Raw genomic sequence first — 25,199 nt, forward strand, 5'->3', positions numbered from 1 at the left:
AGGAGTGTGCTAATGCATCATTTTTTATGCTACTTTATTCTATAGCTGAGTAAACAAAGAGTAATAGAAATGGGATGAGCACAAAATCTGAATTCATGCACTTGGGAGCTAAACAAGAATTTCTACTACAGACTGAGAAGTCATCAGGTGCAGGTGACAAAAAGGCAGAACTGGACATTATCTGATATTAGATATCCTAATTGAGGTATATGCAGGAAAGAAAGGGATCTATTGATATCAGTACATAAAAGGCTTCTGTGATATATTTTTAAAATACTAGAAGCGTTTTTTTTTCACCCATGTTCAAACACCTCCCCCTCCACATACACACAGAAAGACGAACTTGCTCTGAAAGAGGCAAAGGGTGACCAAAGGAGCAAACAATCTTTCTCTCAACAGGGAATAAAAGGCTTTCTCAATTACTGTAACTGATCAAATATTTAAAGGAAATAAGATAGATATCCACTAAAATGCAAAGACATGAACACTACAGATGAAAGAAATCATTACACTAAATGATAACCATGTTCAAGAATAGAAAGACACAACTGATAAGAGATAAAATTACTCTGCAAGATGGCATCTGATGAACAGGAAGGTTCAGGAATAGCTTCCCAATAGCAGGGAAAACAGGATACCTCATTTGTGCTTTGATCAACATTGGAAAACAAATTTACCTGATGAATTTGATATGTCAGCCACTAGATTCACTAGATAGATGCCTATGCAGTACTTGCTTGTATAGAAGCCTTTACAAAAGACAGGTTTAATGAGGTTTCAGTGATCATCTCCAGCAGATTGAAAAGCTCATGTACTGATTGACAGTGAGCTCCTAAACCAGTTTGGTTTAAACTCTTTGAACTTAGCCTGCAAATTGTCTACCACCATATAATGCAAGTAACTTTTACATGAAGTAGCAACTAGGAAGACTCTTGCTTTTTTGAGGTATGTAAAGTTCTGCCTTTTTCCCCCAAAAAGTGAGAGACAATTTCTGTGAACAGGTGAAGAGTTGCAGAGTTACTAATACAAACAACATGATCAATTACAAGGGTGTTTAGCACATCTAAAAACAGTCAAAAAGTACATTCCTCAGAGAAATAAATCTTGCAGAGGAATACTTTTACACCACAGGATGAATAATGCTTTCTACCTACCACTTACAAAAGCAAGGTGAGAACAGACACTTTCATCTCGCTCTGAAGGAAACCTAAGAAAAATTAGAGAAAACCGGAAGACAAACAATGCTCTCACTACCGACAATAGTAAATCTTGCAGCAAACACATATTTCTGTGTCAGTGATGACAAAACCTATAATCATCTTCAGAAATTTATTCAGAGGCCAATCTCATCTATGAGGTGTTCCTACCTTTCACACAGTCTACTTCAGTCTTTTGATCTTACTTAAACTGATCTGGAACAGCCTTGGTAGCTTCTTTGATAGAAATCACACTGTAGTACTGCATTTAACCATCTTCAAGGTTAGAACAAAAGCCTTTCAACAGGCAGAAATGTGGATCACAAGAAATCATAGAAAAGACCGAAACATGAGCCTGATAGCTCATAAAAGCAATTGCACGATGTGGAATTTTAAAGTCACCTCTTGTGTGATGAATATTTTCAAAGGTTCTAGGGTCACTGAACTTGTTTTTTAATTGACATGAGGCTTTTCAAAGAAAGCTAAAGGTCATCATTTTACTTCTGCAGAGGATCTTTTAAAATTCCAACTTATTTAGATGTTAATAATCAATCCTAGATCCTCTCCTTTGTATTATTAATATTATCCTTTCCACATAGAATCCACAAAGACCCTCTGCTGCAGCTTTTCCCTCAAGGAGGTATATTCGGGCCTCTAAAAACAAACAAAAAACAAACAAAACCACAACAAAACCAACAAAAAAACAGGCAGTTGTTTACTGAACTTGTAAGAACAATCCTTTGCTAACTGTGCTACAGGTCTCAAAGTTATCAAGAAGAATAAAACAGAGGGGAACTGAAACAGTGTACCATATTAAAAAACTACTCAAAATTCAGCTTTGTTAATGATCCAATTGATTCTGAAGTTTGGGATTTTCCAATTCGGATTCCCTTGATCATGTTGTTTATGTTACTAATACTGCAACTTGGTGAAATTACAATTACAGAGCTACTGCATAATGGAAGTGCCAAAAAAAGTCTTGATAGTAATAGCTTCAAACTGAGGAGGTACAGAGGGTTCATTTCCAGTTTTAATTTGTACAAGGCTCACACACGTCTAAGAGGTCTCAAAAGGATGCACGTAACATAAAAATGGACATGGATATCTATATCTGCACACACACACAAAAAAAAACCAACACCCCACACAACAAAAAAACACCACCCAAAGAACCCAAGAAGAAAGATAAACTTTAATATCAGCTTAAGCTCTCCTTCAGAGAGGACATATTCTTGGTATACTGGTCTGGTAAGGCTTGTCCTTGGACAGCTTTTGGCATTGCAAAACCAAGTAGGGGAGGTAGAGTGAAATGCCAAAAGTTAGCAATTGCCACTCTTACATGAACTGCTAGGAGTGCTGCCTGAGTTTACAAGGCATGCTCCAATTTAAAATTAACATGCACCCAATCTTCGTAAGTTTGATCCCAAGCAGTCCTTCATATTGAAGCATCCTTCAAAGTCTGCTCTACATATCCTTCAACCTTCTCCTTTCTTCATACTTCCATTTCTCTAAACCACATAGTCTCTGAGGTTTCCAAATTCCCACAAGAGAAAGATCAAGTATGTTTTTAAAAAAAAAAGGTAAAAAGACACAGAACAGAATCTAGCTAATAAAATGCCAAATGTCAGGACAGGAAGAGGATAAAAACATGCCCCACCCTTCTCCCATGAGAAGGATTAAGAAAGTATTTATTCTATAAATATTTTCATTTCAGGAGCTGAAAATGGTCTGGCATTGCTAAATAACATTATTATTCTGAAACAAAAGCTTGGCAAAAGACTTTTCGTAAGTATTACATTTTAATAAAGGAATAGAAACTAGGATAACTGCATTTTTAATTCTTGAGGTTCACAACAATAGAAAACTGAATAACTTTGGCATTTTTCTTGAAGAACATGAGCAGAAATACAAGTATAAAGATTCTTTCTATTCCTTAGTTACCAATATCATATACCATAGCACAGACTTTTAAATATAAAGAAAGAACTACTGTAAAATTACTTACATAACGAGAAATTTTTAATACAACTATACAAAGAAATGCTGGCATTAAGACCACAAAATATCAACTTACTTCCAGTGCACATATTAAATATATAATTTTTCTCATATCCTTTCTATAAAATACATCTGAATTACTATTGAATTTATGCATCTTCCTAAAGGAAACCTTATTTCTATCTTCCCCTGTCAGTGGCAGCCCTGCAGTCAGTTTTGGCCAGTCTGACATAGACTTAACAACCACCATTTTCCTCCAACTGAAAGGTATAAATAAATTAAAGTTTTGTCTCTCTCAACAGAGATTTTTCTCCTTATTTGGCTTACAAAAAAAAAAAAAAAAAAAGAACATTCATCCAACTCAGACAATTCCAACTACACTGAAAACATTTATAGAAACTATGTTTGTCATTTCTGAAGATTTTAAGATACCTTGAATTTGCTTTTTGGTTGCCTAGAAATTTTTTCTATTATTGAGAAGATAAAGAAATTTCCCATCAAACTAACAAATACTCTTAAAACTAAAGCTATATTAAAGCATCAGAATGGGGCAGAGGGGACACAACATACCACTTCGCTAACAGACCTTTAAAATTCAGATGTTGCATGACATAATTCCACAAAGTTACATTCTGTCTGGATTTTTAAACTGCAACTAGTTTCTCTTACAGGGCTTATTCTAACATTTCCACGCTTTTCTGATTTCCTGGCAACCAGTTATCACCTTGCCCTTGCACTGCATCTCACAGTGAGTAAACAGTGATAGCAACTGAGGTTTTCCAAAACCCCCGCAGAAGGGCAAATAATGAGACCAGACATCAATTCTGATCAAACATCCATTTTTCAAAGTAGATATTCCTCTCAAGGTGATTTCAGAATGATAAATCGTATATGAACCAGAGTAAGAGGAACAAAGTTTTAGTAAAGAATGGCCAAAAAGTATGTTTTTCCAACCTAACATAATTAATTATGGCACCATAGTGATGCATCTCTCAAGAAGTAATAAATTTCTAACCTATGCAAAATATTGGATAGGGATTGCAAGGCCATCCTGAAAAGATATTTTTATAGCCTATTTTTCCAATTTAGTTCTGAAGTCTACTTATGGATTCATCTTCTTAACTAACTTTTTGATTGATTTTATTATTAAAGCAATTTTTCATTTATGTGACAGTCTGCCATTTTCCACAGTTCATACATTACAAACTACACTACACAAATTATAGTACAAGTTATTTGAAGTTACCATTAAAATAAAATTCTAGATCTTGAGAAAAACACCCACCCAACAACTTCTTGCACCTAAATAGTGACAATGACCAATTAGCCTTCAAACTTGGTAAATGTGTCTCTGTTGGACTGGGAAAAGTGCAATTCTCTGCCTCTGCTTTTGACACTGAACTTCTCTATCCTATGATATGAACATTTCCTGCATTTGCTTCTATATAGACCCAGAGCACATAGAATCAACCGGGTTGGAAAAGACCTCTGAGATCATCAAGTCCAACCCTTGATCCAACACCACCGTGGTTACTAGATCATGGGACTGAGTGCCACATCCAGTCTCATCTTAAAAACCTCCAGGGATAGTGAATTCACCACTTCCCTGGGCAGCCCACTCCAGTGTCTGATTACTCTCCCTCTAAAAAATGTCTTCCTAATATCCAACCTAAACCTCCCCTGGCAGAGCTTAAGACCGTGCCCTCTTGTCCTGCAAAATTCAGCTGGTAAGGGATTCTCTCAGATGGTACGTAACAGAGTTGGCTCTGTAAATAATTTGCTGGGAGACTGCCAGCATGTCCTCTCAATCTGACAGCTCAATAACCAAGGCACTCCCACCAAGTGGCAAACCTTGCTTCAGTCCTCTCCACTGCTCTGACCTGCTGAATGTGAGGGCCACATTCACATCACAGTACCTGAAGAGACACAGCTGAAGCACTTCAGGACAATATTCCAAGTAAATAGAGGTGATTCCCTACGGCCTAGGAAAGTTTTCCAGTCCTAGAAAGAACCTAGAAATGTTGTATACATCATGGAACTTCAAGCCTACGTAGTTTCTCAAGTGGTCATGCTCAGTGTTACAAATCCAGCTTCAGAATTCAAATCTACCCCTGCTTTGTAAAGGACTTGGTGTACTATTCAAGGTCAAGTATGCTGCTCCTGAGTACTGTCACATCCAAGTCCTCAACTTGCAGATAATTATTTCTCCAATACAAAAACACATGGGAATATAAATCAAGTGTTATAATTAGGCAACAGGCCAACAACAATGTAGCATTTCCAGTAGCATATTTTAAAAAGTGCCCCTCTGACAATACGAAGTATCAATCCAATACTCTCCTGTGATTCAAAACTGTTTGGGGGGAAAAAAAAAAATCAATGACAGCTTAACTTTATATCCAGTGGTTGTATGATAGATGAGCATAAAGCCAGTATTAAGTCCATGCTCTGAGAAGAAATTAAGTCAGGTGCCTATACCCTAATCTGGACCAAACACTGAAGATAAATCCAGCAACAAAACGGCAATCTCCAGTCAGGATACAAATCTGTTAGGAACTGTTTCCATGAGGCTGAATCACAGAAATCACAGATTTTTCAAAGAGGAACAACACAATCTTGTAGATCAAGTTTTCAGTGACACTACCATGTGACATAATTAGCACTTCAGGATTAAAAAAAGATTACCTTCACATAGGTAGAGAGACGGAAAAAAAAAACCACACACACACACACACAAAAAACACCACAACCAAACAAAAATTTTTTAATAATCCCCAAATGATTATTCTTCACAGGTACTCCAGTGGAATGCAGGCATTTAGATACATAATTTATAGTTCAAGTCTTCTTTAAATAGAAAATTAAATCAAATCAGAGGTATGAATTCAAAACATATTAAACACATTAAACCTCTGTTCCTTATGGGAATCACATGAAAGCCGCTTTAGTTCTAAATGACAGCATCCATTAAAATTTGATGCCCTTCAGCTGATGTGCTTTTATGTCTTACTTCTACCTAAACAAGATAATAGACAACCCTACAGTTGCAAGTGTAATACCCTGCTCCTCCTGTGGACAGGAGGAGAGAATGTGAATATTATTTTTGGTTCTTCCTTTCATTAACTTGGGTCTGTCTAAAATAGCAAAAGTTTTGCACACAGCTTTAACATCAGGTTTCTTGTATACCATTTCCAGATCAGATTAATTTAAGAATATTACTCTTTCAGAGTTTTAACTCAAGAACTATTTATATAATTAGTCTGTTGATAGTTATTTACAACAAATTCAGCCTTTCACTCTGGAAGCACAAAGCTAGAATACTCTAAGTGGTCATTAACACAATTATCCCTTAAATTTGTTCTGCTTTTGCTTGTAGGTTTTCACTTTTTACCCATATTTTCTGTAACCTTTAGCCACACGTTAGACAAACCTAATGTGCGAAGCAAGCTAAAACAAGATGTTCGTTGGCAGTCTCCCAAGTCATTAAACGCCTACCACAAGATTCCTCTCATACTCCCAGGATCAGACCGCAACTGGATAAAATAAGTCAGTTTGCAATCTAAAGCCTGCTATTTCCACATTCTTCTATTATATATGAAAAATTCCTCAGTGAGACAACGAATGCAGTAAAATCAGTATTTCCCTCAATAAGGAGGGATACAGTTCAGGAAGACTCGAAAAGGTGGCTTAATGAAATTTAAATATTTGGTGGGCGATGAGATAAAACTAGAAACAAGTTATGGTAAATATGCTCTTATAGCAACTCATAAGGGCTCAGAACAATATTAGTTTTGTAAGAGAGCTTTTGAAACAACAGTAGTTAAGAAGATGAAGAAACTAGTAACCAGTAGAAACTATTAACTGGTTACTATTTACCAATATAAGAGATTAAGCATGTGGCATCCTGCATTTATCTTCCATTGAATATGATCTTTCTCTAAAGTAACTTCTACTGCAAGCACATGGGTAGTGAACTGACTTTTTGCCCAATGCAGCAAAAGCCATGCAGCACTGAAAACAACGTAACAGAAACACTCACGATAGAGTTTCTTTCTGAGAACTGAGTGCAGACACTGTCCCAGATATGCAGAAATGAGTAATTGGAAGCCACTCTCCAGACCTGCAACACAACTCTTGCAGTATTTCATTAAGCACGCAATTAGCAGCAGCACATAACATTTTTATAATCCTGGCCAAAATGACAGTTCATTTATGTGCATCTATCATCCCAGTCTGTGATTTTAGACCTCCCACATCTTCCTTCAGCTTCCCTCTCTTCCAAACCACAGATTCCCAGTCTATTTTGTCTCTGTTCATAAGGGACTAGCTTGTATCATCAGCTTTCTTGATTCCCCTTCTCTTTACCTTTTCTAGTGCTACCATATCCTTTCTGAGGAGGAAAGAGATCAGGATAGCACAAAGACACTCAACATCTGAACACACCAGGGATTTATCCAGTTGACCAAGTCTGGTTTGCTCTCAGATTTTGACCTCAGAAACTCACTTGAAAGTCATTTTAGTGACTCTGAGTTTTCTTTTTTGACTGCTCTTAAACTTGGATCGCTCATCAGAAGAGTGACAAAGATTCAAAAATTCTTACTCTACCCTCAGCCTGTACTAAAGCAATGATCGGTCAAGAAGCCATCACTGTAAATAGGCAGGGTAGTTTCTCTCCCATTTCCACTACATTAAAATTCAATGCTGATAAATGTAAACATAATTTTATTACACAAGCTGTCCAGTGTTATGAGATCTTTTGCACTTCTGCACAGGTTAGCAAAGAAACAAAACCAGGCTAAGCAATTTTTTATCATCAAACTGCCATCTGATGCTTCACTTTCCCCTGGGGAAAAAAAAGTGTTATTTGAGCGTACTCTGTATGAAGAACTTTAGAGCTGTTAAATGACACAGGTCAGAGCTCTGGCACTAAAACAAAGGAGACAGTTTCTCTTGCTTAGCTCAGTCCTGAGGAGAAGGATGACTTCTTCTAGGGCAACGGACATGAAAGTCACTCCAGAAAGAGGAGCAATAGGAAGAAGGGGACAGAAAAGCCAGTCAGGAGAACCATCGCAGGAAGAAACACTGTGAGCAGGAGGAAGGGCAGAGCTGGAATCAGAAGTGAGGAGATACATGAGACCTCGGAGAAAGACCCTAGACCATAGGACAAGAGGATACGTGGACTACAATAGAACATCAGAGGTGAGGAATGCAACTGGTTGTGGAAACAGCAGGGAAGAGGAGAAAAAAAAGCAGGGGACACTAGCAAAGCTGAAGAGGTGGGAAAATGGTGTTGATGATATGAGGAGTGGGAAATAAGGAGTATAAAAAGGAATGAACTATGTAAGAAAAATAAGAGTGAGACAAAAAGTAGTGGAGGGGAAAGCAAAAGGCAAATACAGAAAATGTCAACGGAGGAGAGACACACAGAAGTGTGTGCAGTTCAGCAAACACCCCTCCTAACCTCGGCACAAAGTCCAGAGGCCCACCAACCCTCTGGCAAAAGTGTCCTCTTGTTCTGCTTTTCTAAGCATTAGTTCCCATGACAGTGAGGTTACTCAAGATGGCAGGCTGTGTTGTGAGCAGAAGGTCAGAAAGAAGAAGAAAAAAGCGAGACATAAGGTAAAGGAACCAGTGCAGGGGAAAGAAGCAGCATAAGGAAGGCACTTCTATTTCTAAGGATAGAAAATGGAAAAATATATAGTACTTGTCAAATTCTTTTATCCTCTGAGCATGACCTTAAGGAATAAAATCACTCAGAATGATTTGTATGAAAAGGAATGGCAGAAGAAGAGGAGAGCTCTGGGTGTGTCAAGGGAGGTGAAAAGAACCTGAGACTGGCAGTATGTGATGCAATTAAACTGCAAAAATGGAAAAAACTCTCATGAAAGCAGGTGAAAAAGCTGTAGAAGCTAAGATTTTATTATAAGCACTCTAGAATACAAAAGAAGCAGTAAACGTAGTAAATACTGCTGCTGACAGACCCTGTGATAAAACAGGGAAACATGGAGAATCAAAAAGTGTATCAAGAAGAAAAGCAAGCAGGAATGAAGTCACAAATGGGAAGTCACAAATACTTACACATTAGATATCATAAGGAAGTCTGAGCAACAGTTTATGAAGGATACTATACAAAGGAGAAACTATAGAACAAAGTAAAGGTTTGGAATAAAAATTAGAGAGAACAGTGACTGAAAAGGACAATGAAAGAGCATATCTGATAGTGAATACAAACACTGAAGCACTATTGCTCCTGACTGAAGAAGCAAACACAAGCTAATACATGCAGCTAAGTGACTTGATGCATTATCTGCATTAAATTACAGAGAACTAACACAGAACAGTTTACAGAAAGTGAGCCAGAAGCCAGAGTCAGAGGAAGGATAACAAGTAAAAGATTACAAGTTACATGCAAGTAGCCTGGTACAAAGGATTAAAAACCCCCAGAAACAATATTTTTTTTCCTCCTCAGACTGCAAATGTTTTACAATGGTTATTGAAATAACTGAATGTAGTAAGACATTTTGTCCCAATCAACGTGTCACTACTATACAATAGGATAACCCAGCCAAATAATCCAAAAAGTGCAACATGCACTTCATTTCCACTCATTATGACATTTTCCACAGTTAGATAAAAATCAAAACGGCATGTCCTTTATCACAGCCGATAAAAAAGAGAGTAGGTCAAGGATTCTTCCTTTATCCTAATACTGCCAAGACAAAAAACATGTTTTTGCAATGCCCTACCTAAAAAACAGAATATTTGCCTTTTATATTTGGCAAGAACCATGGAAAAGTTCAGGCAATGGGCCAGATCTTTTGTCTAAAATGCATAATGTTACAGCTTAGCTTTGCTAAGGACTCACAAACAGTGCACTGAGAATCTGGTCCCACTGCCCTCTTTTCTTATTTAATGCCCAGCATCAGATTTTATCCCAAAGGTATAAAAATTGATTTACATACACACCTCCCCCTAGATCTCTTTATAAAAGACAAGAACACATCCGATGCTGTAAGGACTACATTCATCTTCCAGGCTGACAAAGCTACATCCATGAAAACAATAAACACTTAAATTTATACATGAGGTTACCTCAGCACAAAGTTTCATATAAACAAGGCACACTGCCTTTGAGTGCTGCAGTGGGAGAGCTTGGGCACTCTTGTTCCATGTTGTCCCCCCTTCAGCTCTCCTCTCCTTGCCACTGTCACCACCACACAAGTTATGTCCCCATTTAAGCAGCACATAGGAGGGTTTCACACATGCATACAGTCTGTATGGTTTCCTTTTTGCCCCAGCTTTTTATGGCACAGTCCCTATCCGAGTTGCTGCGCCTGATTTGTGTCACAAAACAAACAAACAAACAAACAAACAATATCTTAGAACATATTTACATAATTTAGAAAAGCCCTCAGTGTCTTACTCCACTGCAAGCATCCTTTTACCCTACTGCCTTCAGATTTTTAGGTATTTTAAGTAAATAAAATAACAAAATAAAATAATGTGATGTGACAAAGATGTGATGGAGCAACGGGACTCAACGATCATGAAAGAGACACTACAAATATCAGATAAAAAGACTGAATGATATAGAAGAAAATGCAGTGATAAATGGAAGTTTGAAAAGACATACTGGTGACTGAGTGCTGTTTTATAATATTTTTAAATAAATATTTTTTTAAAACCTCATTGAGGAAAAGCCATTCAAGGAAGATTCCTGCCTTTAAATTTTCTTTACTATTCACAGCATATGAACTGCAACAAAGCAATTAGTTTAAATACTGCCAATATTCTCACTGGTGATAATTGGTTGCTTCTTGCAGGAACATCTGTTCCATCTTCCTTAAGAAATGAAGTGCAGACCCTGTTACCTAGACAACAGAATCCTTCTGAGCATCATGCACTATAAAAGGGCAGTATCAACCTAAGCCACACTGCATATTCACTCTCCCCACCGCTCCCTTATCACCGCTAATGCAACCCAATGCTGTGACTTTTTAACATTAAGCCCCCATTTATTAGATCCCATACACTGCAGCCAAATTCCATATGCATTAAAGGCCACAGCTGTGTTACTGTCCTTTGGCCAAGCAACAGTCACTTTGAGTCTTTGTATTCAGCCAGTTTCCACCACTGCCAAGCTGTCAAGCTGAAAATGCTGCTCTTTATGGTTACTCTGAGACCAAGTCCTACCAAATCTAAGAAATCCCCTAGAATGTGGTACAGACACAGTCACCTTCACTGCCATCCCTCTGGATTACTGGAGTTATTCAAGCACCACAAGGACTCATCCCTTACTGGCTCTCACTAGTGTCCTCCAGCCAAATTCAGGAGAGAAGTAGCAGATTAAACTTTCAGTATGTCTTTTGTTGCCTTAGCAAACTCACCATAGTTTTATAAATATTAATAAAATATTAACAACAATGAATTGCATCAAATGACAAATTCTTTTGCGTGTCTCATCAAGATGGATGATTTTTTTCCCCCTGAGTGCATGTGATGAAGGACCGATGAACACAGAAGCTGAAATCATAGAATCATTAAGGTTGGAGAGAGGCAGGTAGTGACAGGACGAGGGGGAATGGCTTTAGACAGAGGGTGGGGTTAGATTAGATATAAGAAAGAGATTCTTTACTACGAACGTGATGAGGCATTGGAACATCTTGCATAGAGCAGCTGTGGATGAGCCCATCCCTGGAAGTGTTCAAGGTCAGGTTGGATGGAGCTCTGAGCAACCTGGCCTAATAGAAGGTGTCCCTGCCCATGGCAGAGGGGTTGGAACTAGATGATCTCTAATTTCCCTTCCAACCCAAACCATTCTGATTGTACGACAATAATCCCATTGAGACAGGACTACAGATCAGTTTTCCAGGCCTATCTGTGTTGAAAAAAACCCATGAATTCTAGAAATACTGAAGATGATAAATAAAAGCTTGAAAATGAGACTTGAGATGCCCAGAAGCAGCAAAAATTAAATAATACATCTGGCCTTAGACTGAAAATCTGAACAACTGAGATAGCTGAAAATGATTAAAATGTAACATCACAGCAGAATTACTTATTTTGACTGCAAGGCTTTGAGCAAAGTTCAGTGAATTTCAGATGTGAAACAGTACAAAAGACAATTTAGTAACAGTAAAGTATCTTTTAGCCAGCAAGTATAACAAACACTTGGAGACAGAACGTAAAGATGCAAGATCACCCATATGCAGAAAAAAAAGACTAAATAAAACCTAGACAAGAACAGAATCACTAATACATAACAAATATAACATGTCAAAAAAGAAGAAATAACTATTAGTCTGAAATGCAAAGATACTAAGGCAAATGAGGATACTGAACAAACCTTGGTGTTTTACCAGAGAGAGATCATTAATTGCAGTAATAAGAATCTTCCTTAGAGTCGAAACTCAGAGAAATCAAACCAAAATGGATTCAAGACACAGCTAGCGGACAGGAAACCACTATATTGCTCGTAAATATTAAAGGCATCTGGAGATAAAGGAATGCAAGGGAAATAGTACAAAAGGCAACTGAGGTAATAAAGAAACTGAAGTAATCTAATAAGCAAGTGAAAATACGGAAAGACAATGACAGTTGAGAAATAAACTCTGCAGGGGCCACGGGACAGAATAAGTTAATTAGCACAGAAGGAAAAGGCAGAGAGTTTCTGAAATGTCTTCAAGAACTGGCAGCAGATTTCATAACTATTTCATAACTGTCTCCAATCCAAATTATTCTACTGATAGCTTTTTTCAATATGCTGTTTGCATATTCAAAAAACTAGTAACTTTTTCCAAAAGTATAGCCAGTCTGAACTACATTAACTTCAGCATGCTCAGGTAGCTTCATAAAAAAAAGGTCAAGTACACCTGTGGCATATACTTCCACCAACAATTTAGTATAGGCACTACATACAGGCAACAGGTTTCAGGAAGCATCCTGACACTGCTGGTGACATAGGAGGAATGAACATGATGCTCTTTCTACAAGGCAGAAACATTCTGCCACTCAGATGGCCAAATGGAGCCAAGAACATGACTATGATGCTCACACCTTCTTACCAAAAATGCAAACTAAGCAACAACCTCACACTGTAAGCCTACAGGCAAGATGCATCACAGAACCAAAGACACCAGGCTATCTACTTAGTGACTATTGGACTGTTAACTACAGCTTGGAGACAGGAAAGCCTCCCTGCATCTTAAAACCCCCATAAAATAACATCTCAAATCAACACAGGGTGAGACAAATCTCAGTACAATACAGAAGAAACTATATTTAAAAAATACATAAGAGGTTCACAGGAAAACACCTCACTGAAACTGCTAACATTGCGAAATTCAATTAAGTGAATAAAGGTTTAGTAGAAGATAAGGTGACATTTTGCCTTCAAATAACAAAGCTGACTGTAACTTGCACACAAAAATTTGCAGAGTAAAATATAACTGAGGACTAAAAAAAAAACTATCCACTTAGCCATATACAGGGCTGAAAACAATGCCCGATAATGGATTGAAAAAAGCAACATTTGATCGAATTCCTAGAATTTTTTTCCCACTGATACTCAATTTTCAATCCAGCCATCTCTGTTCTGCATTTGTTTATCTAGTTTAGGTACTACTAGTAACATTTCATTTCTGCCTCACAGACTCTCTGCGCACCAAGAAGTCTTAGGCAGCTTGCAGATGATGAACACTCGTAAGAATGACATTGTGCTGGGAGAAGTCTCTGACCCACAAACCCTCATTCTCATAAGACATTCTCCCTGACATCCACAGGGAAGGCAACACAGCAGAGCACAAGGAACCCAGTTAACTTTTGGAGACTTATCAGGAACAATTTCTTGATATAAACACTGGAAGGGCCAATAATGGTAGCACACAGCTGTTCTAAAACAATCCTAAAATGAGAATTATTTGGAGATGTGACAATCAAAGGCAGCTTTGGCTGCAGCAAGAGAAGGCTACAGGGAGATCTCTCTGTGGCCTTCCAGTACTTAAATGGAGCTTATAAAAAAGGAGGAGAGGGACTTGCAGAAGCAGATAGTGATAGCAAAGGGGGAACAACTTTAAACTGAAAGAGGAGAGATTTTTCTTAGATTAGATGTTAGGAAGAAATTATCTGCTGTGAGGGTGATGAGGCACTGTAACAGGTTGCCCAGAGAGGTCATGGATGCCCCATCCATCAAAGTGTTCAAGGTCAGGATGGATGGGGTCCTAAGCAACTTGATCAAATGGGTGGCATCACCACCCATGGTGAGGAAGATGGAACTAGATGATCTTTGACGTCCCCTCCAACCCAAGCCATTCTATTATTCTTTGATTATAAGATCCTGAGTGAAGAAGGCAAGTAGGAGAGCACAGGCCTGGAACTTCAAGAAAGCAGACTTTCATTTATTGAAGGAACTGGTAGACAGCCACAGGAACCAGCTCTGAAGAGCGAAGGAGCTGAGGAAAACTGGCAGGTCTATTAAAATATACAAGTAGGAAACCTGCTTGGCTAAGCAGATAGTCAGAGCTTAAATGCAAGTATACAGAGGGGTGCAAACAGGGACAGGCTACATGGGAGGAGTTCATAGACATTGCCCAGGCATGTAGGGATGGTGTCAGGAAAGCTGAAGCTCACCTTGATTTGACACTTGCAAGGAATGCTGAGGGCAACAAGAGCTTCTGCTATTACACTGGTTGTGAAAGGTTGAACGAGAAAATGTGAGCCTGTTGCTGAATTAAGTGGGCAATTAAGTAACAGAATTTGAAGACAGAAGTCCCCACTTAAAAAGAATCCATCACCTAAAAACCCATGCCATCACCTCTCAGTCTAAGGCATCGAAATAGTCAACGTAATGTTAAATTACATAACTAGAATGTGTCTTTCTCTAAAGTCAATATATTATTCAAACAATTTTACAACTCCACACAGAATAAACTGAAAACATGTACAAATTAATTTTACTTGACTACAGGGAAAACACAAATGGAGGAACATAAGGAATATACTCAATGCTAAAGAAAGCATGAGAAATAGAAGAGAAAAATAAAAGTTTATAACACAAATTCAGAGAAGAACCCAAAAATTACAAAACATTCCAAGTGAAGCTTTAAAACATGTAAGCATATATGTTCATTTGTGCATACAGAAACACAAGCAGTCTTGAAGGAAGTATTTAAGTTTTGCAGATAAATATTTCAAAAAATCTTCTTTCCATTATCTGCAACTCTGTTGTTCTTCAGCTGAGCAATAATGCAGCTATCTGCTTTCAGTGCATTGCTGCCTGCAGCTTAACCTGAAGAGGTCTGGCTTTGCTTTTTTTTCATTTCTGTTGAAGGCACCATCAGCTGGTTTTACATTTGTATGTTCTCAGAATATTCAGAATCTGAAGTAAACAACAAATTCAAGGCAAAGAAAAACTGAGTCTAAATAGCACTGAACACCCATTTTCCCCTAGTCAGCTGCACTGGGCATGTGGATTATATCCTAATTTGTAGAGAAGTTTCTTCAGCTCACATCATATTAGGCTGCTGTAAAGGCTTTCCTTATCTTTTTAACATCCTTGCTGTTGATTTGTTGATATTGCTCTCCCGCTTTGAGCAGAGACACAACTTCAAGAAAAGGAAAGTAACTGCTGTACAAAAATAAATAAAGTTTTTAATTTTGCATTTAGATATCTAAAAGCAGTGTTTCCCTCTTCCTTTCTCCTCTGCATGCTCTTTTTAGTTGCTGCTAAATCAATGAAGGAGGTAGCTGTAGTCAGACAACAGAGCCGACCAGCCTCTTCAGATGATGCTCTACTTTTGTTACGATTACTTGGTAAAAAATTGTACTTCAAGCTTCAAACTTTTTCATAAACACTACAGTGTATTTATGAGTTGATATAAAAGAAGTCAACTTAACTGATTGAACAAAAATTGTTTTATTCCACACATTTATTACTTTTGTAGTACTTTCATTTAATGAAGTTAATTTCAGGTACAATAAAATAAAAAAGGACAGAAAATGTCCACAGAATCCTTTTGAAGAATAACCACAGCAGGAATTTAGGTACTCCCTTACAAAAACAGCATTTAAATTACACAGATTATACAAGATCAGACCATGTAATGCAGAGAGCTCTTATTCTTCCTATGGTATGCAAAACACGAGTTGTCATGTAGCTGAACCCAAAATCTTTTTCAGCTGATTCATACCTATAAAATCAAAATGCACAGACACTTCTAGCCAACCCATGCCTTAGCTCTCCAATAAAAATCCCTCCAAAAATTTTTTTCACTTCTTTTACTACCTTCAGCTATTGAAAGAGGGAGTAGAGTTTCAAAGTTTCCACAAACAAATCTAACAATCTTTTCTAACTAGGTAGTAGAGAATTTATGGGAAGATTTTACACGGCCAAATATTCTACTCACTTATTCTATCTTGGCAAGGGAAAAGAAGTCCTGGCATTCAAAAGGAATCTCTTACAGCAAATCTACTCAGGGACACAGACTCTTTTTAAGCCTTTTTTTATTTAACCTTGCCTTCAACAAGGCCAAGGACCAAGGTCTACATGGGTCTACACAGCAGTAAGTACTGCAAGCTGCTATGACAGTCAAGGTCAAAGAAGAGGTCAGTACAGCTGAAGCAGAGGACTTGTACCTATTATAAAAATCTATGCAACTTCATTAAAAGAGAACTGATGGCATTACAAATCTTCTAAGTGTTTTATTAATACTGAAAAGTTACCATCATTTCTGTACAGGTGATCTTTTCTGCATTCTTAAGAGATGCAGAGACAGGTCAAACAGGTTAGAAGGTCAGCCTGGTTCACAGTCAAACCCCAGAAGAGCCGTCCACATACAAAGGAAGGCCACAGACAGCAGAAAGGCAGAAAAGAATGTAAATACAGTGAGACAGAACATTCTTCAAGAAAGCTGAGAAATGCAAAAAGGTTACAAAGACCTATCATTTAAAGTGTAAGGTTTCTGAAACTTCACCCACTCTCAGAAACTGGGGACGCCAAAATATTTGTACCCTCTAGCACTTCGTAACCTACACTGTTACAAAGGCCTGAGAATAATTTGTGCATGCTAAATTGTTGGAGTAAGATTTCAGCAACTCGTTTAACATTACAGTCTGAATTTATTTTAACCTGTACCCATAAATGCAAGTATGAACACAAAGGTCCCACTAGTGTCCTACAGCATACTGGCAACATTTAAAGGACTCGGAGAGGAGCAGTCTTCATTAAAAAACAGCACATACAGGCACAGGATGTGGAAATTAAAATGATTACAGGTCCGAGACCCAACATTCAAACAGGGCAAAACTGAAGGACTTAGGGCACTCCTTAAAAAAGGCTAGGTTAGCAATGCTGCTGGTTTTTGGCTCTACTTCTCCCATTTAAATAACCTATAATAGCCTAGTCTCATTTTCTTCCCCTACATTAAAAAAAAAATTATCTATAAAAACACCCTAACATAGAAAAATCAAATGAAGTTTAGAATTAAGATTGCTATTTACAGAGATGGCTACAGTTGGTAATTTATCCTTGGAAGAGAGGAAGTTCTCATTGGTGAGGATGGGTAAAAAGCTGGAAAGGACCAGGAGTTGACCAAACAGCATCCAGGACCTAATTCAAGCCACTGGTTCACATGAAACCTTTAGTAGTAGTCATTTTTGTCTACAGGCTGTGTTAGCTTGTCTGCAAGAATGTTACGGGAGACAGCCTCAGAAACCTTAGGGGAGTCGAGATAAACAATCTACAACATTCACCTGATTGACCATGCCAGGCATCTCATGGTAGAAGACTAACAGATTGGTTACGGATGATTTGCCCTCCAAAAGTCCATGCTGACTATGCCCAATCACTGTCTTGTCCTGCATATGTTTGGAAATGGTTTCCACCAGGATTTTCTTCATCACCCTCCCAGTGACTAAGATGCAGCTGACCAACTTGTAGTTCCCCTGACTCTCCCTGGAAACAGGAGTGACATTTGCTCTCTTCTATCCACTTGGTTATCTTTCTAAGATAACTGAGGATGGTCTCAAAATGAAATCCAAGTAGCTGCCTCAGCACTTGTGGGTGCAGCTCATCAGACACCACAGACTTGTGTATGCCCAGTTTGAACGCTTCCTAACCTGGACCTCCTCCACCAAAGGTAAGTCTTCCTTCTTCAACTTATTCTCTGGTCTCAAGAGCATGAGACTTCTGAAGGCTGGTCTCACTGGTAAAGAATGAGGCAGAAAAGTTATGAGTACTTTGGCCTTTTCCATACCTATTGTACCCATTCAGCAGCAGGCTCATATTTTCCTTAGTCTTCCTTTTGATATTCATGCTCTCGTACAATCCTTTCTTGTTGCCCTTCAGGTCCCTTGCCAGACTCAACTCCACATCAGCCTTGGCTTTTCAAACCCCTATTCTTGCAAGATCAAACAGCAATTCTATACTTCTCTTGTGTTACAAATCCCTGCTTCCAAAAGGAATCCCTGATTCCTTTTTATGTCCAAGATCAATAAGGAGCTCCTTGTTCATCCATGCAGGCCTCCTGTTGCCCTTGCTTGCTTGCCCACTTCTTGGGATGGAAGTTCCTTGTGTCTGATCTTTGAATACCAGCATGTTTTCCTGTATCCTCTTTTCTCCAGGGCTATAACTCAAAAGAATTCTTCCAAGATGATATCTGAAGAGGTTCAAGTCTGCTTTCATAAAGTTCAGGGTTGTGATCCTGCTTTTTGACATGCTCCATTCACTTAGGATTCTGACCTGCATCTTATCAGCTAAATAAGCCAATAACAACAATTGCGCTGAAGTTCTTCCATGCTCAAGGACAGGCTACATATCCAGATATTTACTAAGTACTTAGTGAATGGTACTAATTAAGAAATGGCTGACTATTTTTCTTTTTTCTGAATTAGTTTTTCCCAAAATCCACAATTAGAAGTCTATAGTCTCTTCACGGTGAAAAGTAAAGTACTTGAATTAATTTGGATAATACTCTCACAGGAAGTAAAGCCTTTGGGACAAGAAATCTCAGATAAAGCTGTATTACCCTGGTGCTTTTTTGATAGAGAAGTACAAAATTCCATTACCATTAGCTGTTTGCAGACTTTTAAAGTTATAGCTATTTGTTCTTAACAGAACAAATGAAGACCAGGATACTCCATAGGAAAAAAAACCCAGCCCAAACAAATAATACCCCTCTGGTCTGCTAATACCCTTCTGTCTCCATTTGTTGTTCTAAAAAACCTTCTTAGACAAGGTAAAGAGCAAAACATAAAATACAAAAGCAGCATAACTGAATAAAAGTAAAAGTCTTCCTTTCCCCCACCCTCAAGTTCCAAAATGAGTTAATTCAAGTCTTGAGCTGAAAGAGATGTCACTTTCATTAACTAAATAACCATCTAAAAATGAAACTCTGTATTTCGTAACTCTCATTCATATTTTATGGCGCTGCTCTTCAAAAAATGCTGTTGCTTAACCCAAGCAATAATCTGCCTCATAACAGGAACACGGAAATAGCTGCCATTTCAGTTATCTTCAGAATAGACTTGAGTTGCAGGGAACTAATTAGCTTTTTTTCCCCCACACACGTCTTTTGATGTATAAGAATACCTTCTAATACTTTCATATTCAAGACAACAGAATTGGCTGAAATATGGAATCCTTCAGCAGGTATCACCCTACAGTTGAAATAAAGTAACAATCACTTGCCCCAGGAACCACTGCCTAAATGATGTTTTCACTGCCATACGCCTTCTTCCAGGAAAAGCTCATATGAATGGTGGTAAGGGAAGCTTCGTGGTTCTCAACGTCCTAAGCAAAGACAGATCAACTGAATTTGTAATGCCAGAACAGAGGAGTCATCTGCCTTTTGTCTCAGGGAAAGTTAGTCAGTAGATATTGACTGTCTAAAAAATAGGACATGCAAAATGGTCTTGGACTGCAAAACTGGGCGTCTTTTAGTTCGGCAACATATTTCTTGAGCATATTGTAAAGTGCCTTCAGTTTATAGAATTATTAAAATATTCTGAACACACACCGGTGCCCCTTTCATGTTCTCGGCTTCCAAGGTGGGGTTTGGGTTTGTTTTGCTGCTGGTGAGGGTAGGGGTGGGTTGAATGTTCAAAGAACTATTCATTTTTTAAATGGCCTCTTTACAGGTTGAAAGTCTTTATTTAATCAGTAAACATTACCCTCTTTGTCACCTATCTAAGCCTTTAAATACAAGATAAGCTCTTGATGCATTAATTAGAAGTCTGCTTCTCTTTATGGAAAATGCATTTGATTCTGGCTTGTTTCTATATGACTAAAAGTTTATATTTCTTTTTCAACTATTTCAGCTTTACCTTTTTCACATTTCTAATATTTGAAATTTCACTGAGGCAAATGGTGATTTGCTCCATTAGCTCAGGTTACAGAGTTTTACAATAAGGTCTGAAGAAGAGTAAAGTAAAATTCAATGAAGAATTACCAGATGAACCATTAAAAGCAGTCAAGTAACTTACACACCAGAAGTCAAAATTCACAGGCTGTACTGTGCTTTGTACAAAGGTTTACTCATTTTAAAAATAGTTTAAAAATCAGAAAAACAAGACAAAAAAGTTATGTATCATCAAAGTTAAATAACTGAATACTCTTTACTTCCCTTCATTATTGTGTCCAGGTATGATAGAACCAGCTCCCTACCACAGCCCTATCATGACAACAGAAAAGTTTCCTTCAGACTATTCCACAATGATCTCCACAGTAGCACAATTTAAAACAAAGGACAACAATCCAAGAAACAAAAAACCCTCGATGCTGTCAAAACTGATTTTATAGCATCAAGAATATAATCTAGCACTGATGTTAAAAGGGGATTTCTTATTTCCTCCAAAGGCAGAAACAATAGCAAGAAAGGTCACTGGGTAAATCCTGTGTAAAGTGACTGACAGCAATGCAGCAGTCTCTCAAATCCACAAGTGACCTTGACCTTAGAGTGATAAGCACTTTAAAAGGATAGCAGTTTTATCTGTTAAGTCTCTTTATACAGAATTACCATGGACACTACACTAAACCCAATACAGTGCTTTGTTCAGTTCATGGACATCATGCATTTCTAATGCCTCACGTTGCATTGCACACCTGCACGCTGGGTTTCAATGCAACATTGCTAGATTATAAAAAGCTTTAGTCACAATCCTAACATACATTTCAACAGCTGGCAGCACAGCAATAACATTAAGACAAGGTAAATATTTAATCAAGCAAGTGCACTTGTTTTGCAATGCAAGAAATTCTTGCAAAATTTTACTTGGTACCAGCATTTTGACAGTAATACATGTTTTCAGACGTAAAATAAAACATTTAAAGATCAAATTCTACCTTCATATACAAACACTTAATTTTTACCAAATTTGAAGAAATTATAGGCACTAATGTGTTTCTAAGTGTGAAGTTTCTGAATCCATTTTTTCTCCTAAGACACATGTAATAAAAATACAATTAAAGCTGGTTTTTATTTTGCTATGAAATTTCTCTGTACTTAGCAAAACAAATAAGAAATGAGGAGAACAAACTGTTCTCGAGTGCTAAAGAAGAACAAGCTGTCATTAGTCTGAAATAAATTACATTTTTAGCAAGTGGAATTGTAACGGTAGCTGTAATCTCCCAGAACCTTTTTCCTTCAAGTCATTTTAAAAACATTCCTTTTTAAAATAAGACTTCATTTAAAAGTTCACATTTATTTCCCTCTCAACATATTAAAGCAGAAGAAACAAATTATACCAGAAAGAAACATTACTATTACCTGGAAAGAACACTCCTTTCCACTAAAACGAAAATTATGACTTAGAAAGCATTTTAAAAAAAGCTCACATCTGAATAAACTTTCATGCTTGCATACTTTAAAGAAAACATTTAGATAATCTTTATGTTACTTAATGTGAGGAAAATAAAATATCTGTTGAGTAACAACATCAGTAAAAATACTTTCATTTATATACACTTACTGCAATCTCTCTACAGGCCGACATGGAAATCCCTGTACCTTCAATTTGCTTCAGTGCATACTCCTTTTCATCTTTTCTGTACACACACATACACAAAAAAAAAAAAAAAAAAAAAAAAAAAAAAAAAAAAAAAAAAAAAAAAAAAAAAAAAAAAAAAAAAAAAAAGAGAAGAATATGTTTAGCTCTAACTTATATTATACCAATCAGTACAAGTTTAATGAAATATTTTAATTTGGTCTGCATCGAGAAGCTGAAAAGCCAATCTGCTTTTATGTATAAGTTATACTTTGAAAATGAAAGCAAGTTTTCTTTTATTAAAGACTTTATAAATCCCAAACAAAAACTTCCATATAAAGAAACTTCATTAACCTGTACCTATTGCTCTCTGAAAACAGAGACAATATCTGCAAACAACTGCAAATATATCTACAGAAAATTCTGGAGGATATTTCCTGAAATTCCAGGATACTGCCTACCACTGTGAAAACCCCATGCTCGTATCCCATGCCTGGAAAATTCCCAAGCAGATAAAGTGTTCCACTGTGTTTTGGGATTTGGTACAAGACTGATTTCTAAGGAAGCAAGACCAAGCATGTTTAGGCTACAGGTTTGAAGTGTCTCTTTTCCCCAGAACCTTCTGCAGCTGAAACTAAAGAAATGGGTTACTTTGAGGTGATATAAATTATTTTGGAACTGGTAAAGATAAATACATTCTCATTCTGCACAGACGGTTTTCTACAGAGAAATGGGAAGGACAGCAACTTACAACAAGCTTTCCAACTACCCCAAAAATATTCATCAATTCAGATGCAAATCTTAACAGCCAACATAATATCAAACCCTCCTCTTCTAAAACAAACTTTTATTTATCTATGAAAGTTGAAATGAAATAGCCTCATATCACAATATTTTGAAACATAACTTACAAATCTGTACTTGGGATGAGAGAGGGACACCACCCAAAACTTTTCAAGGGCTAAAGAAAATGTAAAAAGTTCCCATTACTAAAATTAGGCCAAATACTGCATTGACAGCTCACAAGAGCTGTTCACCATGTATTTCAAGAATAACTCCAGAAGTGGATATCTCTGCTTCCTAAGCAGAAGAATTCACCAGGATCTACTGACATGATAATTCAGACTCCTTCTTTGCTCCCCACTGAGTAGCTTCTTATTTTCATGAATTAGTCACTCAGAAGAGCTCAGCTCGAGATGCAGAACCAAAAAATGTGTAACTTCACAGGTAATAAGATCATACCTTATCTTACAGAAATTGCTTATGATTTCATTAATTAGTCCAAATTTTAAAGAGTAAATAATAACTCTTGTACATGGTTCTGTTATCTACGCAGAAGACTTACATACACTGCAAAGTATTAACTCCATAACTCAGATCACTTACTGAGACTGCGAAGATAAAATTATATTTTCTGCAGAACCAAAACCACCTCCGGACACTTAAAATTGATCATGGCTTTTAAACTATGGACATGTTTAAAACTATGCAGCACAGAACAATCCCATGCACAACTATCAGCTAGAATCCCAAAGCAATGTAGCCACTACAGCGCCGCATTGTATCCTTCTGGCACCTGTACTTAACTGGGCACAGGACCCCACTGATATAGCTACCCTTGAACTCGTTCTACAGATGCAAGGCATTGCATCCAGTTACTCAGACCTTCACAGATCGAAGGTCACTGCAGAGATCGGGTGTGCAGCTTGGCACACACTGCCTTCAACAGCATCGCTGAGCACCCGCCACTGCCAGCTGTCATTGCTTGACAGGCAGCCACTCCACGCAGGATTTTAAGATGCAAACAAGAAATTATGAAAGATGTTAAAACCCAAAAACCAAACAATCCAACAACTTAAGGTATTATGCCATTTGGGAAGAAAACAAGGCAGACTTACTGAGCTGATAGTCCTAGAACACTAGGTTTTGTGAACAATGGGCAAAAATAGCAGTAATTAAATACTTAGCTAAAATAAATAGGTGTCGAACATAAAGAATTCCAAAGACATAATATTCTAGTGTTCTAGATCTGACAATTTTTTTTTCCCCAGCAGCTTTGGAATCATAAACACAGCCTCCTTTAAATACCATTCCCTTGCTCTGGCAGAAATGCAAGTCTATATGAATGCTTTTTCAAAGTTAACTGTTCTTATTATGCAAACATAATAGCTGATTAAAGCACTTTCCAAAAGTGGTGTTTTAGCTAATAATATTTCCCATTCAATAGTAATCTCAAGATATTTTGAGAAAGAAATAAATATATTCAGAACTTCAATACTAAGTCAGCCAATGCAACCTGATGAAACACACAATTCTGGTTATTCAATAAAGTGTCCAAAGGAAAAAAAAACAGTAGGTTCTTTAGTAGCTATTTGCCTACTTGTAAGAATTCAATAAATAATATCAAATGGTGTGTGTGATAGGTAAGTATACTGTTTGCTCACTAAAGACCCATGTTCTTATGAAACACTTGAGACAGGGGGAAGTTTTTCTATTTCATGTTGACTCTACAGGAAAACTCTAGTGAACTCTGAACACATTTCAATAAATTATAAGGCATTACACAGCATGAAAGTTTTCATAAATCCGTTTCTGGCAGATCCCATATCAACACATTGTTTTACAAGAGCGAAGCAAGCATGATTAAGTCTGAAAACAAATCCAAACAACAACAAACCACACAGCTCTGGTCTGAGGCAGAAGACCAACCATGGTGGTGATAGCCAAGCAAAAGCAAAGTCTCTGTCTGTAACCCTTTTCAAATGGTCCACAGAAATACTGGTTTGGGAACAGGTCAACTAACTTGAAGGTCCTGCTGTGTGTGGACTTGTCTGACGGCAGGGAGCAAGTGACATACACCAAGACCATAGACTAATCTGAGCAAAAAAGATGGCAAAACAGAACTGAAAGGGAATCCATACCTTAAAAGGCTGTGACTTAATTTTTATTAAAGCTTTTCAAAACTGATGCAGAAAAATTTGTGTGATAAAACGAGTTCCATGTCATACCACCATTAGGCTTCTCTAC

The 25,199-nt window shown here is 37.5% G+C and overlaps 1 protein-coding gene across 3 annotated transcripts in view; it reads right to left on the minus strand.

Moving 5' to 3' along the window:
• The window catches only part of CDK19 (cyclin dependent kinase 19), a 112,429-nt gene that overhangs the window by 73,836 nt on the left and 13,394 nt on the right, over positions 1 to 25,199 (minus strand). For 2 of the 3 annotated variants that reach the window (XM_027901559.1, XM_027901558.1), the window contains exon 2: positions 22,158 to 22,233. The exons of the other annotated variant lie outside the window; for it this stretch is intronic. In XM_027901559.1, the coding sequence (XP_027757360.1) occupies positions 22,158 to 22,233 (76 nt within the window). The remainder of the gene's footprint in view (positions 1 to 22,157; positions 22,234 to 25,199) is intronic. 3 annotated transcript variants of the gene reach the window in all.

The sequence above is a fragment of the Empidonax traillii genome, unplaced genomic scaffold (genome assembly GCF_003031625.1).
Source record: "Empidonax traillii isolate 1590-97213 ecotype Southwest subspecies unplaced genomic scaffold, ASM303162v1 scaffold798:size368312, whole genome shotgun sequence".
In the NCBI taxonomy this organism is placed as follows: domain Eukaryota; kingdom Metazoa; phylum Chordata; class Aves; order Passeriformes; family Tyrannidae; genus Empidonax; species Empidonax traillii.